The sequence below is a fragment of the Ptychodera flava genome, chromosome 4 (assembly GCF_041260155.1).
Source record: "Ptychodera flava strain L36383 chromosome 4, AS_Pfla_20210202, whole genome shotgun sequence".
NCBI classification, from domain to species: Eukaryota; Metazoa; Hemichordata; class Enteropneusta; family Ptychoderidae; genus Ptychodera; species Ptychodera flava.
This window is the reverse complement of record NC_091931.1, coordinates 14,276,168-14,294,518: the sequence shown is the minus strand read 5'-3', so window position 1 is coordinate 14,294,518 and position 18,351 is coordinate 14,276,168. Positions and strand designations below refer to the sequence as shown.

General features: G+C 39.7%; 1 protein-coding gene across 3 annotated transcripts in view; it reads right to left on the bottom strand.

Moving 5' to 3' along the window:
* LOC139130964 (microtubule-associated protein futsch-like) overlaps window positions 1-18,351 on the bottom strand; it is a 33,775-nt gene continuing 15,424 nt past the window's right edge. For all 3 annotated transcript variants that reach the window (XM_070696821.1, XM_070696822.1, XM_070696823.1), the window contains exons 3-15: window positions 17,522-17,637; window positions 16,867-16,955; window positions 15,729-15,805; window positions 14,775-14,945; window positions 9,229-14,414; window positions 8,492-8,638; window positions 7,677-7,948; window positions 6,445-6,569; window positions 5,648-5,855; window positions 4,866-5,033; window positions 4,114-4,181; window positions 3,247-3,477; window positions 1-2,676 (exon numbers count right to left, since the gene is read on the bottom strand). In XM_070696821.1, the coding sequence (XP_070552922.1) occupies window positions 2,631-2,676; window positions 3,247-3,477; window positions 4,114-4,181; window positions 4,866-5,033; window positions 5,648-5,855; window positions 6,445-6,569; window positions 7,677-7,948; window positions 8,492-8,638; window positions 9,229-14,414; window positions 14,775-14,945; window positions 15,729-15,805; window positions 16,867-16,955; window positions 17,522-17,637 (6,904 nt within the window). In that variant the 3' untranslated portion in view covers window positions 1-2,630. The remainder of the gene's footprint in view (window positions 2,677-3,246; window positions 3,478-4,113; window positions 4,182-4,865; window positions 5,034-5,647; window positions 5,856-6,444; window positions 6,570-7,676; window positions 7,949-8,491; window positions 8,639-9,228; window positions 14,415-14,774; window positions 14,946-15,728; window positions 15,806-16,866; window positions 16,956-17,521; window positions 17,638-18,351) is intronic.

Below are 18,351 nucleotides of genomic sequence, written 5' to 3'. Positions count from 1 at the left end.
TTTTCATTGGATAAATTTCTTTTTATTTAAATTCATGATTTATACAAAAAAATAACTGTGATTTAAAAATTCAGGACACATATCTTTCAGGGAAAAAGCAAAAAAAGAAAAAACATCAATGAATCTTGAGACCACACATTCAATACCTTGATAAAAGAATTTGATTTGATGCAAGGCTATGTTTCAATATTTACCTTATTCTAAAGTTATTTGATTTCATGGCATCATTACCGATGTGGTACCCACAATACACTGCAGTTAGCGCCGCCATTATGGACTACTGTGATTTGTCTATGGCAGGTATGTTGTCATCATTTGTATTGAAACCATCTCTGTATATAGTGACGCGATTTTATTTGTCTCAGGGAACAATAGCTGTATATTTTCTAACGCCGTTGTGGGTGTTTTTGTGATGCACTAAAGACCTTGCAGTTCCACATGCTACAGCAAAGTGGACTGTCAATTTCCAGTCACTGTAAGGATTTTTGAACACTGTATATTCTTGTAATGAATTGGAGTCTAAACTTGAATAAAGTCCACAACTGGTGACACAAAAGACATGACTAAGCACAGACAGCATTCTGTTGGTCAGCTGTTCATTGAGTTTACCATATTAATTCTGGGAGTATGACAAGCAACCATGGCTGATTCAAGAAATAAAACATTTTTGGAAAGTACATATCAAAAGTTACAAATGTTCTCCCTTGTTATAAAATGATATCCAGCAAATTATGGTGATTTGAAGATGATGCAGTCTGAGACATCATGAGGTCTGTTGACAAATAAAATCCATTTGTATTGCATTCACTTCAAATATCGATCTACAGTCCACATGAACATTGCTAATACCATTGTTTTTAATTGTTGTTCATAAAATTGACAATCTGCTGTTTGTCAAAAAAAATGTTCACTGCATGAGTTAAAGAATGTGTCTGTTACGGTGAAACAACATAGTTTTGCATTCGTGGGTGTAATTCGTGTTTCAGACCACCATTTTGACAAATGATACAGGTACTTGCTTTATGATTATTCGTATTCACCTTTGATGAGGAGTTAATTATGACTGGATTTGCATACTTATATGAATAGTCATAATTACACTTTGCATAAATGAATAATACACATTACTTTCCAAGCATTAGATGAACTATGATTTTAAAATTTCCACATGTGCCGAAAAGAAAGCATATCTATTGGCATTCTTCATATACTTCAAAACTCATGAACAAGGAATAAAATAAAAGCTAAACATCATCACATAAAGCACACAAAAAGTTACAGTTTATGAAAAACCGTGTCACTCTGCTAAAATCTTGACTATTAAGAATAGCTATTGTATGTGGAAATATCACATATCCTTTGCTATCAAAGTGTCTGCAAATAGGATAAAGGATTTTCTGCTAGTCAACCGTATTTTTATGTATTATATGGTATAATGGAAAACAAAGTGGCTACTTGCTGTCTTGTTGAGAATTAAAAAAGTCACACACACAGAAAATGAACTAAACAGCAAACTGTTGAACTGAATCAATCAAACAATGAAAATGATGACATTTATAAATTTTTGACATAATGAGCAACACATGGGATATACAGCATATGTGTTTGTCTTATAATGATTCTGACTATTTTATATAACTGTCTTGGAATGTTTGCACGCACAAAGTATATGCAAAATTTCATCCTGTGCAGTCTCTACTCTAGCATCTTAAAATCAAAACAATTCCCCCCCCCCCCCAGTCCAAAAGACACGGACACTGTGATACAGTTACGCTCCTGTGTTGATTACAAATACATAAACACATTCTAACAGTGCTAGTATACTACAATTCTAGGATTTCTTGTGTTTTGTTCCTTTAAAATGTTGATGTTTGGCCTGAAAGAGAAATGTGGCCACTGAGTTACAGTTATTGAGATAAAAACAAAAGACTACACCAACTTGAACAAACTGATATCTGAGGGATCAAAACAAAACCACATGAGCTTATGACTTGAGAAGCCTTGGGTCAATTTCTCTCGAAGATTACACCTATAATTTGATCTGAACACCACGGTGCTGAAGAGATTAAACGTTCATTGCTATATTTAACGATCATTTTGGAGAAGATATTGGTGATCTTGTGTATTAGTTAATAGTCAAAGTGACACAGAATGTGAGAACACTACCATCAAAGACTTGAAATTCTATGACAATTTTAGAAAAAAAGCGAAAAACAAGCAAATGTCTATAGAAAAAGCCTATTTCATTTCAGAAGTCCTCTTAATTTCAGTAGATCAAAGAAGTACGGCTTGCTTGGCTTTGCATTCTGGATGCATAAATCTCAAAATGCATGAAAATAAACCCAATCCTTTGGAGTTAAAATCACTGTAGTCTAGAGTATTTTGAAAGTAGCAGACTATATACACACACTTCACACATCTGTCATGGGCATTAAAAACAGAGACAATGGTGATTGTCAGATTATAACTATTATATTTGTAGACTGTTGAGATGCTTGTGTCATCCGCTGAGGGCGCTGTTTATACCATCCTGAATGGTCCACTTGGATATAAGCAAGCCGACAGTGAGTTATCTCTGAGGAGGATGCTTCAGTACTGTGATGTTTTCTTGGTTCTGGTGCAGCTTTTTTCTACTTCAGCAGAACTTTCAGTACAGCTGTCGATTGCTCTGTATATCTGCAGTGGGATGATTTAAGGGATTATGAATATGAAAATGATGTCATCAACCGGACGTTTGAAAGTCATGTTGTTAGAAGATGGACATCTTGAAACAGATAAATTTCTGAAATTTGACAAGTTTCACAGATAATAGTGGAGAGTCAATCAACATGCAGACCTGTATTATAGTGGGTCAACACTGATTTATTTTGAAATTCAATGTTATCCCAGGGTCGCCCATGTCTCATTTGAAAGAGGTACCATGAGACAGGCATTCTACTGGCCATATGTAAGGATATGGACCTGCATTCAGCAATTTTGCCCAGCCCAGCAATCACGTGACATGCTCACCCTCAGTGCCCAGTAAACAGGTCCACATTAACTGTTGATAAACTGTGGCTTTGGGCAAAACCACTGTGGTGAAAGGGTTAACGATAGTGATGTTCAGGGCTGTATAGTGAAATAACTGATGGATATGGCATTTCCTCCTCAAAGCTAGCTGAGGTGTACTTTCTCGAGTTAACTACAGTGATTTTCATCAACAATATTCATCATTTTTGTGACGTAAAACACATGACAGTCACTCACTGATAATCATTTCTCTTCAACCAATCAATGACGCAGGGACGGATTCTGGCCACTCCCCCGCGACTGTGAGTTCCACTCCCGGTGACGACGTTGAGGTGCGTGAAGCGTCTCCTGCTCTGTAAGTTTCGGACCTCAGCCTCTTTCTGTTTGAGTACCTTCTCCAGTGCATCCAGAGCTTCTGGCACATGCAGTCCGTGCAAGTCTAATGTGTTCTCATCCAGGGAGGCACTCCTGTAGATGTGGCGGAACATATATTTACTTCTATCAGTACATCTGACAGCCAGAATGCAGAGAACTGGACATACGCTGTGTTTTATATTCATAACTAGTGAGCTAGGGAGTTGTTATAGTTAGGGTTCGTGAACAAGTACAGGCTAGGAACCCCTTGGAAAACCGTTTCAATTGGTATCCTAAGTTTGTGTCCACCAGCTTTCACCGGTGCCCCTTCTGACAATTAAGTTTAACATACACAGAGTCAGGGTAGGCAAACACCCCTTCAAAGAAAAGAATTTTGGTTCAATCCTGCTTTCTTCTTGTGCAAGCTGGATCACCAAAGTGGAAAATGGGTTGAGAGGGTACGAAGACAGTGCTTGAATAATGCTTTCTATAAAATTTGTAATTTTTATAGGTGCGTATATCAACAGATCGTATGAAAAAGAAGCATGATAGATAGACTGTTATACAGCAGCACACAGCATATCTATGTATTGGCATAACGTATTGCGAAATGGTACAGAACCTCTGACAATGCAATGATACAAATCACTCCCTACTTCATATGATGTACAACACCAGTTTTGAACAGTTAAAGTGACATCACACCTCAAGAACCCTGCACTACATCTGTAATATAGCAGAGTAACTCACCTTCGCTGGAGTATTTTTTCAGATGCTCTTTTGTTTGCATCCCTCAGCTTGGTAGTGTGCATATGGCCCTGTAGAAGTAAGAAGGGCATTAGCTTTTGCATTGTTACAACAAATTCTATCATCAAAATTATTTTGTCATCCATGGATTTACCTGATAACTGAAGCTGAAATGCGGTGATGATGTTTTGGTTTACAAACGTACTAACTTTCTGATGGCAAATCTGTGATGACATTAGTAGAGTACGGACTGACACGTCAGATCTAGCTAATACTGGTCTAGAATGTAATGTTCTGACCACATTTAGAGCATTGGTATATTCAAACATGCACATAAACATCCTTCATTGATGAGGACTTGTGTCCCTAGTTGTCCCTTTGAACTTGATGCATCCTCTTGGGTAAACATACAATGTTATAAAGCACAGATATGAGTGCACATGATACCAGTTGTGGTGCAGTTTGTTCACCACAGTTGTTCATATCCGCGTATATGGAAATTTTGGTCTGAGTAAATAAATAGGGTTTAACTGCTAGAATCTTGCCCAATCTGTGAGATGTTCCTATGAGGCACAGCAACCGGCTCACCCCTAGCAATGGCTTTGGGCCAAACCATGGCGGTGAATGGGGACATGCTTTACACAATCTGTGAGATGTTCCTATGAGGCACAGCAACCTGTTCACCCCTAAACTACAGCTTTGGGCCAAACCATGGCAGTGACACTGGAAAGGGGTCACGCCTTACACTACTGTACCTGTTGAGAATAGACAAGAGCAAGTTGTCTCTGTCCCCTCTTGTAGGCCTCGGCTGCTTTCTGGAAACACTCATGTCTCAGTTTGTAGTGCGTGTCTGCCTCAGCTCGGAAATCTCTGTAGTCTGGATCACTCATGGTCTGGTAAGCCTCCTCATCTTCCTCCCAGTCCTGTGAACACACATACAAAAACATTACACCAAAACATACACACTGTATAATATTGTTGTTTTAAGGAACGCAGTCATCCATATTGAAATATGGCAAATTCCATACCAACTGATGATTATAAAATTGTTAATTCAAGATCGAAATCTTCCTACAGTATTAGAAGAAAGTAATTATAAATTTCATATTATACACACCCAGGATGACACTTACGAGTAATGCTCATACTTTACTCTACAAAATATTACACTATCTTCTTTCATATACAGGAATTGAAATTACCGGTAGCTATCGAATATTACACTATATTCTTTCATATACACAGGAATTGAAATCAGCTATCATTAAGCAATTTTCAAATTAAAAGAGAGAGAGCAGTACTTTACCAAAATTTACCTATCTGGAATATTTGAATTTGAAATGGCCACCTTAAATTTTCATGAAGTTATACCAGTGGCAGCTTAATTTTCTTTGACCAGCTTAAAAAGGAGAAGACACAAGCTCTGTACTAGAATACAACTGAAGGAATTTGATTTTGAAAAGATCATTTTCTTGGGTACATCCTGCTGAAATGATTATTTTGGCAGCTTTTCCATCAGAATTGCCTAAGGAAATACCTCATCCAGTGCAGACCCTTCCCCGGCACCCAACAGTAACTGCCTGGCTTCTGGAGGTATTGGAACAGACGTCTTGCCCTTAGCAGTTGCAGCAGTGCTGCTGCTGGTGCTGGCGGTGGTGTTCGCATTGGAGGTGATGGACGTGTCTGGTCCAAATAGCAATCCAAGCGATGCCCTTATCAGCTGCACGGTTGGCTCCAACTTGTAGCTGTGACAATGACAGGAAAAAAAATGTTTGAGTTCAGACTGGTGTGATTTTTCACTTAGAAGAATCAGTGCACCTACATCTACCTGTGTCCTAAAACTATGTTGGAATACCATCTTGTATGGTGATAATATTTGCGCTTGCTGCAAACCAGAGTGAAATGTTCCCATTTCAAAGAAAAATCAGTCCCTGAACATATCCTTCAACTTGACATACAAACATACTTTTTTCAGAGGGGACAATGTTTTGAGTGTGTCATTCTGCTTTATGATTGCTTCCCTCATAAGACACAACTGGTGATACAGAAATATTTGGGACATGGAAAAAATATAAGAAGTCATCACTTTGGCCAGATATAATCAAGTACAAGCCTTGAGCCTTACACTGAACAGCAGTGCTCCTCTAATCTCTGCATTGTATCTGTATCAAATAACGACATGGAAATCTCAACAAACAATAAAATTCTGTGGACACCAACACACACGGTATGTTCAACCTTTCTGTCACCAAACTATGGTTCACTTTTGTCATTTTTGATGGTACAGTCGAACTTAAACACAATGACATTGTTAGACCAATTTCATGTACTGACTTGTTCGCTTCAAATATTTCATCCAGAGCTTCCGGGTCCAACTTGGGAAACATGGACTTGAGTTTTTCTCTCTTCAGTTTCCCGGACAAGTTTGCCGGTCCCCTTGCTTCTGCTCTGGCAGCAGTCTGGCAAAAAAGAAACACAGCAAGTATTGTAATCTACAGATCTGTTGTCATGATTCTGACACAGGAATTCACCGTGTGATTGTAAGTGAAGGATTTGACAACTGTCACAGAAACATTGATGGCCTGACTGTAATAGTTCCATCAACATTCCTCCGTCAATGTGACTAAGCTACAGAAATTCTTATAGTGAGAGTTCAATTTTTTGGAACAACATTACATCCAATAAATAAATTTGGTGGCATTTCAAATTTCACATTTTGTGAGAAAAAGGGTAATTTGGCCACCACATTTCTTCATTCAAGATCAAAAATACACTTTCTATGTATCTTCATGACCAACAGACTCTAATTTAAGTTTCAAACCTAAATTCTACAAGTTGCACACTGAAGCACAGATAGAGTTGATGTAATGTGTAATCATTATTCATACAATGAATCATGAATTGTTCATCACTGTAACATTTGTGAAGACCTCTGACTTGACGTTGTTTTGTCTGCAACTTTTCACACCATGGATGCACTTTAGTTCGCACTTCGCTACATTAACCCTTTTCCTGCCAAGTCCATATTTCACCATCAGGTCAAGATGGTTAAAATTAATTAAACACAACATATTCCATATGGTGTATTTTTACATAATACTGAACATTTGAAGGCTGTTGAAAACATAAATACTGTAAACTTGATTTTTTTGGACTAAAGATGCTATAACATACCAAGCCAAGCGGGTGAAAATACGTCATGTTTTGGCTCAAGACCACTTTTTACTGACTTGGCTTATGGGGAAATAATAGTCTTAATACTGTCTGGCAGGAAAAGGGTTAAGAAGGGTAAATGATACATTGAGAAAATCTGAAAATGTCAACGTAGAGTTTTCAAGCTGATTAAAAAAATATCCTCTTTGAGTCTGTGTCAAAGCTTAGAAATAATCCCTGATCTACATGGTTCATCTTTTTTCCATCACTTATTTGTGCGATTTAAATGGTTCATGTTGTTTCAACACAGTATATGCAGCGTAGATATTTTTTTCCCCTTTAGGTAGCGACCCCTGCCCCTTCAAAAGGCAACCAAACAATTCCTAAGGCTACTGCACCGGCACAAATCTTACCCGATCGTTCTCGCTAATCTGTAACGCCATCTGTTCATCCATAATCTCCTTCAAGGACTCGGCACCCTGAGGTGGATAGTATGGTTTTGGTGGACTCTGATCCACCGCTGTGTTCGTCTGAAGTGGGGTGTATCGTTTTCCCCTTGGAGACGATGACCTGCTTGACGACTGACTGCTAGAAGTGCTGTTGTCGCGTTTCCCAGACTTGCGTGACTTCTTTCCCTTCATCTTCTCTTCCTCCTCTTTCTGGAGTTCTCTGGCCAGCGCCTCATCTGTTGGAGAACAGAAGCAATTGGCGGTCATCATGTTAACATAGAATGTGCCTCATGGACAGATATTCAGACTCACAAATTTTTACGATACTTTTCTAATCTACAACTTACGTGGGGGCAAGTGTTAACGCAGGGATGGTAACCATTTAGAATTTCAAATATCAGTAAACTTAAGGTGTTTGTTCCCATAATACCAAATTTGTTTGAATAGTGAAAGTGGGTGTGTCTTGGCAGGAGATCACTTCTAACACTTTCAGTCTTTGCACTTTTGCAAGCTGTCAACCCCCAAAAAAGTCAGGAATATGAGGTCAAAACAGAAATGAACATGAGAGGGGGCTGGCTTGGCCGCTTGGAGTTTGGAAAGTGAACCGAACACATTCCAGAGGACTGCAATTATGAATGTTTTTGCACACACTGGTGAAAACAAATCAAATTAAGCCACAATCACAGGAAACTGAAAAGGGTTAGCTAAAAACAAAGAACAAAGTGGTGTTTGCCACCTGTACACCTCTTTTGTGTACATCAATTCAACCAAACACTGACCTGCTTTCAGAATCTCTTCCATTTCCTTCTGGTAACTGTCGGCCTTCTTCTTCAGTGTCTGTACCCAACACTGGTAGATCTGTTTGGCCAGGTCATAGTTGATGTTCACGATGTAATCTTCATGTGGAAAGAGACCAGCTGACAAGGCTGAATAATAATAATTGTAATGTTATTTAAGTTAATCAGGTACCGTTACACACTTGAAATGAAAAAAAAATCAAATATGATTTCAAAATTTTTCATCAATTTGATACAATGATGGATGCCAGAATCATTGAAGGATCAAGTGCAGGTTAATGGCTATGTAAAGTAAAAAGCTGACCATAGTCAACAGAACATTATTGGATCTTAAGCTTGATAAAATTCCATGGTAACGCTGAAGTGTTGTGACCTACTTGATTCTTTATTGTATTTGGTATAGCAGCAGTGATCAATTCATTAGTGTGCTTCTCGCTTTAATACTATCATGAAAAAAGTCAAAATATTAATCTCACTACTGTATTATTATGAGCAGTAACATTTCCCTTGCATGACTGTCTTGTACACTACACTGCAAAAATCCACAAATGCAAACTATCCTATGAGATTTAACCTGTTCACCCCAGTGCCATGTAAACGGGTCAAAAATCATCATTGGTAACAATATGTCTGGGTCAAACCATTGAGGTAAATGGGTTAAGGGTTTGCAGCATTAAAGGGAAAGAGAGTTCAAAAGTTGAATGACACTGTGTCATTACCTGATGGGTGCATCCTGACAGGTCCGAACATTTCTTCCAGCTGCAGTGCCAGTATGGGATCCATGGGCATCTGGAGATACTGATCAGACATTATAGACGAAGGTGAATCGGAGAGATCTCTGGATTTCTTCTCTTTGATACCTTGGCTCTTTTTCTTCTCATTGCTACCTGCACCTTGAATGCCTGAGTCTTTCGCTGGGAGATCTTTGGTTTTGGAATCACTGGCACCTGGTTTCTCAGTAGCTACTTGTGCAGAATCTCTCTTCTGATGATCAGGGGCATCGAGACCTGGCACACTTTTTCTCAAGTCTTCACGGGCATGTCCCTCCTCTGGGAAAAGGTCGCTTTCCTCAGTGGCCGTGTCAGTTTCCGGGGGCCGAAACCAGTTCAGTTCCTTAAAGGAGAGTTGGTAATCTCTAGCAGCAGGTATCTCATCATTTTGATCTTCACTGTCATCTGTCACGATGTCTTCCTGCTCTTCGTCTGCCGAACTGTGAGGAATGTCTGCATGAAAGTCGTTAAGTTCATCTAAGGAGGTACCATCGACTGAAGTTACCATCTTGCGTTCTGTACTTTCAATGTCTTGGTCCTCTTTTGTAAGGTCACCAGTCAAAACATTGGTCTGGGCTTCAGCTGGGACTGTTCCGCCACTGTCCAAAGCTGGTGACAATTCTGAATCAGGGTCATTGCTGTTTCCTGTACAGTCAACAGAGACCTCTGATTTGATATCTTCAACAATACATTCTTCTATGTTGGGCTCCTCTCCTGTCTCAGATCCTTGCGGTATTGATATGTCTTTCTCCTGTGTAGTGACTTCAAGTTCTTGCTTGCCACCTTGGTCATCAGGATCATCTGTAACACCTTCCTCTGCTGTAACTTCATCAGAGGCCTTCTGTTGAGTCACGCACTCTCCCTCAGCTGGTTTCTGATCATCCTGATCGACAGTGATTGGCTTGTTGGTCAAGGCAAGTTCCCCTTGCTGTTCTGAAAGATCACTTTTCACTGCGACATCAACAGATTGCTCACTACTTGCATCTATAGGAATGTCGTCCTTTGGTGCTTTGTCTCTAGCACCTTTTTCACATTCATGAGATTTTTCAACTTCCTCTTCGGATTTATTTCTTGCGTCTTTGTCTTCACATTCGACGTCTGTCTGCTTGCTATCACCACACTCGAGTACCTCAAGTGCAACATCACACTCAGAGACTTCATCGGCAACACTGAGACCTTTCTGCTTGTCAATGTCTTCATCCTTGTCGATGATACCTACAGCAGCAGTCTTCACCTCTGGGTCAGAGGTGCTATCTGAGGTCGATTTATTTTCTGTACAGTCTCCTGCAACAGGTTTTGAGGAAACCAGATCTATTTTGTTCTCGGTTTCATCAAGATCCTCGAGTTCTTGATCAGGAGTGAGATACCGTTCACTGACAGGATGTTCAGCGACGGCATCACCAGAAGACATCTCGTCAGTGATGTCTTCTTCAGTGCTGAAGTATATTTCATCCCCGTCGTCAGCTGATTGGTTGAGGCGTTTAGCTTCCTCCTGGGATTCATGCCACATCTGCTCCTTGATAATTTCCTCTACAAAGTACTTCATGTCTCGCTCAAATTCCAAGTTTCGTCTGTCTTCCAAACTCTGCCGCCATGCCCTTCTCCGTTCAGCAAACAGGGGCGGCATGTCTCTGACAGAGTCTGCGTTGATGCAATCTTCCACATTTTCTCCTGGTGAAGCTGCCTCTTCGGCCAACAGGGACTTCATTTTTCTGACCACGTCTTCACTGGGCAGGTCAAACCTGATCTCGTCCTCTGGAGAGAACTCAAATTTGCAATCCTGATCATCCAACACTCTTTCAGTCTGTGCACTGGTTGCTTGCATATCTTCTTCCGGACTACCATTTTCTTCATTTTGGCAGGCAACCACCTCTCTTTCCTCCTTCTCCACCCTAACCATAGGTTCATGAGTCTCGTTTCCCTCTGCAGTGACTTGACTCTCCCCTTGTTGATAAGTATTTGCTGATTTTCCCTTAGCTGAGTTTTCATCCTCTTCCTTCTTCCTTGCATCATCAACTTTAGAATCCAAAGAATCATCTTCGGCATTCCCTTGAACTTTGTCCTTCTTGGGATCTTCGGTTTTCAGCTGATCTGCAACTGTCCCATCACTCTGTTTGATTTTTTGTGACCCTTCCTTGTCTTTGGACTTCTCTCTTTCGAAACTGTCTTTCTGAGTTGTATCAAAGTCCAACGGAGTCTTGCCTTTGTACTTTATCCTGTTTATGCCGCTGCTACTAGCCACCTCGATAGTGCGCTCCATCTTCATGTACTTTCTCATCAGTCTTAACTTCTCCCGTAGTAGGAAGTCTTTCAAGTCCATCTTGTCTCGAAACATGCAGTGCTCGATTTCGAGCATGATGTCCACAGCCCAGTCCACATCCCCGTCGCACTGGGTAAGCACCTCCTTCACACCTTCAAAGGTGACCTTTGAGAAGTTGCGATACAGGAACTTGATGTTGTCTTCACGGTTCACTCCGTACGGAAAGTCCTCGGTGGTGGTGCTCTTGTGCAGCCTCAGCGATGCCATGGACTCTCCAGTCGCCCGGAAGAGCTCAGTTGGATTGTAAGTGAATCTGTCTCCCTGTGCATCCACAACTTTGAGGTCTGGGTACTTCGTTTCATCCACTGAATCTGCTTTCAGAGATTGCACAAACTCAAACTCCTCATCGTAAGTGTTTGTCGAAGCATCGTGAGCTTTCTTCTTGCTGTCGTCAAATATACTCAGCAACTCTGCATCAGAGATACCAAGATTGGCGTCATCTTCATCCTGATTATTTGCCGATGAAGAGTCGCCAAATGTCGGGGCAAGTTTCACCTTGCTTGCTTTCCCGGCCTTTGATTTCACATCCGCTGAGTTCTTTTTGTCCTTCTCCTCTGGGATCTTTGAAACAAGTTCCATCTCTCTGAGTCTGCGTTTGGACTCGTCCAACCTTTGTTTCCGCTGCTCGTCGTCTTTCTCATATGACAGGAAGGTGTTAATGATGTTATCACTTCCGAACACAGGCATGAATCGCCCTCCTTCCTCACACAGGATGAAGGATATCGGTCTTCTGTGTGTCCTCGGTTGGTTGAAAGTGTACTTAGAAATGTTGGCGCTCTGCTTCATCCTCTCCCTTTCCAGCAAGGCCGCTGGCTTCTCAGGCCCGAAGAATGGCTTTTGTGTTTTAGTGCAAACACTGCTCGGTTTAGCTACTGTTGTCATTCCATTGCCAACAGATGGACCGTCTTGACTCTGCCTGGGATTAAGCAGCTGATTGGTTGAATTGTCTTCTTGCCTAGGAGTTACACTGGTAGACTTAAAGGGGTCTGGACTATGGCTTATTTGGTGTCTTATATCTTTTGGCTCTATATTACCGGGACTTTTACTTGGAACATAAGCAATTTCCTTCAAAACTGATTTGTTTTGTGTTTTTTCCACAGCTGAGTCTGTTGTCACACTCTCTTTCTTCACAGCGTCAGCTGTGATTTGTGTTTGGTCACTTGCCTTTGGAATGGAGTTGTCTTTTGGTTTTACCGAATTCACATCTGTTTTGGAATCAGCTTCCTTCTCCGCTGAGATGTCCTGTGTCTTTACAGTGCTCATGACCGTCTTCTGTTCTGTCTCCTTGTCAATGGACTTGTCTTGTGGCTTTTCAGACAGATTGCTTTCGGACTTCTCAGCACCAACATCGGCAGCTTTTTTCGCAGCTGAGATATCCTCAGGCTTCATCAAAATCTGCTCTGCAATTCGTTTCATATCTATCAGGTCCTCCTCTTCCTTGTGGGGTTCTTCAACTTTGCCTTCTGCGATTTGTTTGTACAAAAGATCGCTCGTTCTAATGACCACTGGTCTGATGTTCAGTGTGAAGGGAAACATATCATCTTCATCTTGCATGGCTGCCAGTTTTCTGATCGCAAGAGATCTATCATTTACGCTCGCTTGTTCGGTTGACTTTTTCTTCTTGCGTCCCTTCTTTTTACTCTTTTTGGGGAAATCATTCGCACTCTCCTCATCATCTGACTCTGCCCCTGAATTTCTTGCTTTATTTCTGCCACTTGAACTGATTTCTTTTCCAGATTCAACATCAGCACTATCAATTTCAACAATTTCTACCGACGACTTCTTGCCCCAGGTGTCTATCTGGTCTCCGTATTCCCTATCCATGATTGCCTTCTGTGCCTGCGGCCTGCTACGTCCATCCTTTTCTCTGGCTTGCTTACTTTCTGTCCACTCAGAGGGCTCGCTTTCCCAACTTTCCACGGCAGTTGATTTATTCTCCTCGTCTTTCCACACATCTGGTTTAAATTCCCAATTGACTTTGTTGTAGTAGACACCTCCGAAATTTGTTGCCGAGTTGATGTTGAAGTCTTCAGTCTGTAAGTGGAGGTTCTGGTCCTTTCGAGAGTGTGAACAAGTGCCATAGATTCCCCCATTGAAGGGCATGAGAGCACCATCATTATCTTCCGTGCCCTCCACAGGGGCATCTTTCTGTGCTTTCTTTTTCTTCTTCTTCTTCTTTTTCTTCTTAGTTCCTTCCGCTGCCTCCTGCTTTGTTTCGGTTTCTACCTCGTCCTGCTTCTCCTCAGCTGGGGCGTCCTCTGGTTTTTTCGCCTCATCTTTCGCTTCAGATGCATCTTCTGGCTCCGCGACAACAGCCACATCTTGTCTCTTCTCCTCAGCCAGGGCATCTTCTGGTTTTTTCTCCTCATCTTTCGCTTCAGATGCATCTTCTGGCTCCGCGACAACAGCCACATCTTGTTTCTGTTGCTTCTTCTTCTTCTTCTTTTTCTTTTTCTTGGCTGACGTTTTGCGCTCAGCATCATTTGCGGCAGATGCAGCAGACTGTTGATTGCTCTCGTTGGAAGCATCACTTTCCTCTTTTAAAAGGCCCTCATCTTTCTTATTGTCCGGACTATCATCTCTCTCACTGATGGAACTGCCATCTTTCTTCTCTGTAATGTCCTCTTTCTCATTGCTTAGACTGTCATTATTCTCATTCACGGAGCTTCCGTCCTGTTCATCTGCAGCTTTTGAAGTCTTCATCTCCCCCTCCTTGTCTCCAGCATTTTTGTCAAGCTGCTTGGCAGATGCACCCACTTCATGCTCTATAGCTGCATCATCTTCTTTATTCTTGCGCTTTGTTCCATTCGTGTCACTGAGAGATGTCAAGAAGACATGATGGTTACAAACTTAAATCCACAGCTGGCAGCGAATAAAGATAAATTAATGTGTACCTTTATCTTGATGTGAAATCACACACAAACAAGTCATACACTCTCACCTTTTTCATCAATCTCACTGAATTTTATCACTAAAAGTGCATCAAGCTTATCTACACTTTTGAACATCTGGGAAATACTGTTATGGATTTTGAGCTAGGCAGCCACAAATTGGCATTTGTATGGTAAAGATTTACACGATAACAAAATGCCTAACAGCTCAACAGTAATACTCGTATCATCACTATTGAAACGTTCACAATAGACCGGTGAGTATAAAGTATACATGTACTTACCTATTGCTACTAATTGACTTTGCACTTTTTTCTTGCTTTTTTGTTTCAACAGAAGAATGCTTAGCTTTGACTACATCTACAGCGGCTAAAAGATACTCAGCAGTAACATTATTATCATAGCGTTCTAACATCTGTTTAATTTTTCCTGCTGTGACACCATGAGAGTTGCGTCTGCGAAAAAAAAAAGAAAGATGTGATACTTATTTCCTTCCTATTTGGTTTGGCTGTCACTATTAGATAAAGTTGGTTGAAATCACTAACAGGCAATGTGTCTATACTGGCACACATGGTGGAATACCCCTATAACTTTAAGATTTTAAACTTTTGTCCATACTTTTCTGAAGAAAACTGTAAAAGATTCTCTTTGATATAGTTGACGATAAAGTCAGGGGATCATCCAGCAAATTTCGGAATTAGAGAAGCAAATTACTTCAAACTTCCCGATATTTGAAAGGAAAAATGACAGCGGTGCAACATAAATATGACATAAATAGGACACAATTTTCAACTAACAAAAAACAAAAGCGCAGAATTTCATTCAAAAGCAGCACACCAGCAAAATATTGTGAAATATCAAAGTGATGCACACAGTACTTCTTGAGTTTTTAAAGTGGAAAGACATATATATTTGACATATGGGAGCTAAAAAAATTGAGATTCCAAAAGACTGTAACCGCGGTGCACTCTACCATTTGAATGCCAATAAAACAACAATAGGGGAACATGATTAATTTGTCTTGCTATGGGGCAAAACATATGTAAACATGAGTTGACATCACAGCAATGGGACATGAATATCATGGTGTTGTTTGGCATGTTGATATTTAGAGAATTTTCTACCGACTTTGAATGGCTTTCCTTGAAAACATATACTACATATACTTTTAACCAGTTTGAAGTCAGAAGTAAATTCAACCATACAAGAGGAAATGTACATGTACTTCAAATACTTACTGCGCTAATTCTTTAACTTTATATTTCCAGGGTGTTTTCGGTTCACGTATTATGACAGTATAATCATAGTTTATAGCCTGCAAGGGAATTGACAAGGACAATAATGAACAGAAAATAACGATGTTTACCATGATTCAATTAACAAAGAGTTGTGTTGGACCTGTGAAAGTCTTGGCTAATTTGTATACTTCTTTCTGTTCACAGTAATTCACTTTACTGCAGGTGAATGATTACACAATGACTACACAATATCTAGAATATTCTCATTTTCTTTAACATCAAAGAAGAATGCACTTCAGGAACAGATATTTGGATGATAAAATATTTCACAGCTTTTCTTCTGGTCTACGGCTTATGGAGACTCATTTTAAAGCTATTGGTGTAAGAAAAGTGTTCACTGTTTTATTTGTTTGGAAATTGTCAATTTTATTTTTCTGTATAGAGTTAATACAGGGATGACAGCCATTTTGAATTTCAAATATCCATGTTGGTTGATTTGTTTCTCTTGTATCAAAATTTGCACAGATACCCTGATTTTTATTTTTGATTTGGAATGAGGCTATGAGGCAAATTTGAGTGAAAAAGTCTTTCAGTTTTGAGGCACACACTATTTTCAATATGTTGTACTGTAGGTAGCATAGTGACATACGGAGAAACAAACTGCCAAGATAATGTTTGCTCTTCCCTCCTTGCATTTTTTGACATATCACATCATACCATAAGATCTGATACAATTGATATTTCTCTATGACAAATTTCAGCCTTCAAAGAAGCAGGTGGCTGATGAAAACAAACGCACTGCCTTTCCTTTTGCTGTGGGTTTCTGAAATGATACTCTACAAATGACTCTCAAACGTGTGAAGAAAAAATTGGGTTGTTGACAAGTAATGAAACTGCAAAATGCGTTAAGATAAACTGCACAGTCCACATTTTGCAAATTAGCTGACCCAGCTTGGCTCGTTGGTCAAAAAACAGGTACATGTATGACAATTACATATATATGTGGTACTTATTATGAAATGTACTTAGTTTTACTGGTAGAAAGAATCCAAGAAACACTGAAACAATTTACTTAAATCACAGACAATGACATTGATTTTTTTGTAGCTAAAGTTACACAGGGAGCAATTTGACTCACCAGGGCAACATAAGGTTTCATTTCCCAAAATTGACAATTAGTGTTATCAATTATAATTGGCGTCTTCCATTCCTCCATGGCCTGTTTAGCTGCGGACAAAAAGTACACAAAACTATTCATTCATTCATTCATTCATTCATTCATAACAGAAAAACCTTGGCACCCTTTATAGGCACAATGTAAAACTTTAAAATGTTAATAAAATTGCTAAAAATATAGGACTTCAAAAATTTCTAGCTACAGGATTATTGCATTCTGTTGTTGTGATGCAATGGCGGTTGTGTCAAAGTGGAGAGCTCAGTGACATTTTAACCTTTTCACCTTTCCAGTACATGTGTCAAACCTAGCCATTGACAAAACAAGTCAGTTGCAACAAAAACTTTGTTGTTCATGGCGAGAACTGAATTTACAATTTACTACTACAGTAACTTAAACATCTAAATACAATCTTGTTCCTGAATTTTCAATACGACTGTATGAAAATGCCATGACAGAAGATGGATAGATTGTGTCTGGGGAAATAAAAAACACATGTATAGAGAAGACTGGAGCATCTGACAGCATACAGGACTATTGACTGTCCCTGTATAACATCATAGGAACCTTCATGTATACATTTGAAAATTACTGAAAAATAATACTATTGGTGCCATACCTCTAATTTTATTCCACTCATGAGCTTCACCTAACTTGTCAAATTCATATTCATATTTCCCATCTGTGATGAAGAATTCGTCGGTGCTTAGAATTATACCGTTTCCGACTAAATGTCTGCAAGAAAAAACATGAGCTCATGTATTTTCATGTTGCTGTCACTTGAAAGGCAGTTGGCTTTGCTTACAATTGTTACAGACTTTCTACATGTATCTCTGATCTTATATCTTTTGTGTCGTTCACAACATCTGTCTGTGGGTCTGTTTACATGTACATGTACACTGTTTACCCAGAGCATGAATAAGCCCCTTTCATGTGATTTATTACGCTTATCTTTTGTTTACTTGAGTGAAACTTTTAAGCTCATCTTTCAATTCCGGTGGATGGTCTGTGGTTCTTTAAACGGCAAATTTCCAGAGGTTTTTCTACTCATTAATGAATGGTACATGAACATGTAAATATTTTGTCCTGGCCTAGAATCGTTATAAATATATATGACTGTGACTCATTTCAACAGTTGTGAAATGGAAAATACTGCTTTTTATATCAGGAAAGGATTTGTATGCTGCTCATTGCAAGTAACCATTTACATTCAGCATTATAGTGTACTTTCAACACTTCTACAAATAAAATTCTACGATGAGGAATGGATCATCACTAACATCCTTGATTTCACGTTATTTTGGAAAATAAAAATTTGTTTTCCGACATACACGTAGTTGCTACGAAGGGCAAAACTCTATGAACAAGTTACGCACAGCACACCATTTTATGTTGTTTAACCTGAAGCAATGGTACCGGGTACAAGGCAGATTTCTTTCAATTTTGGTC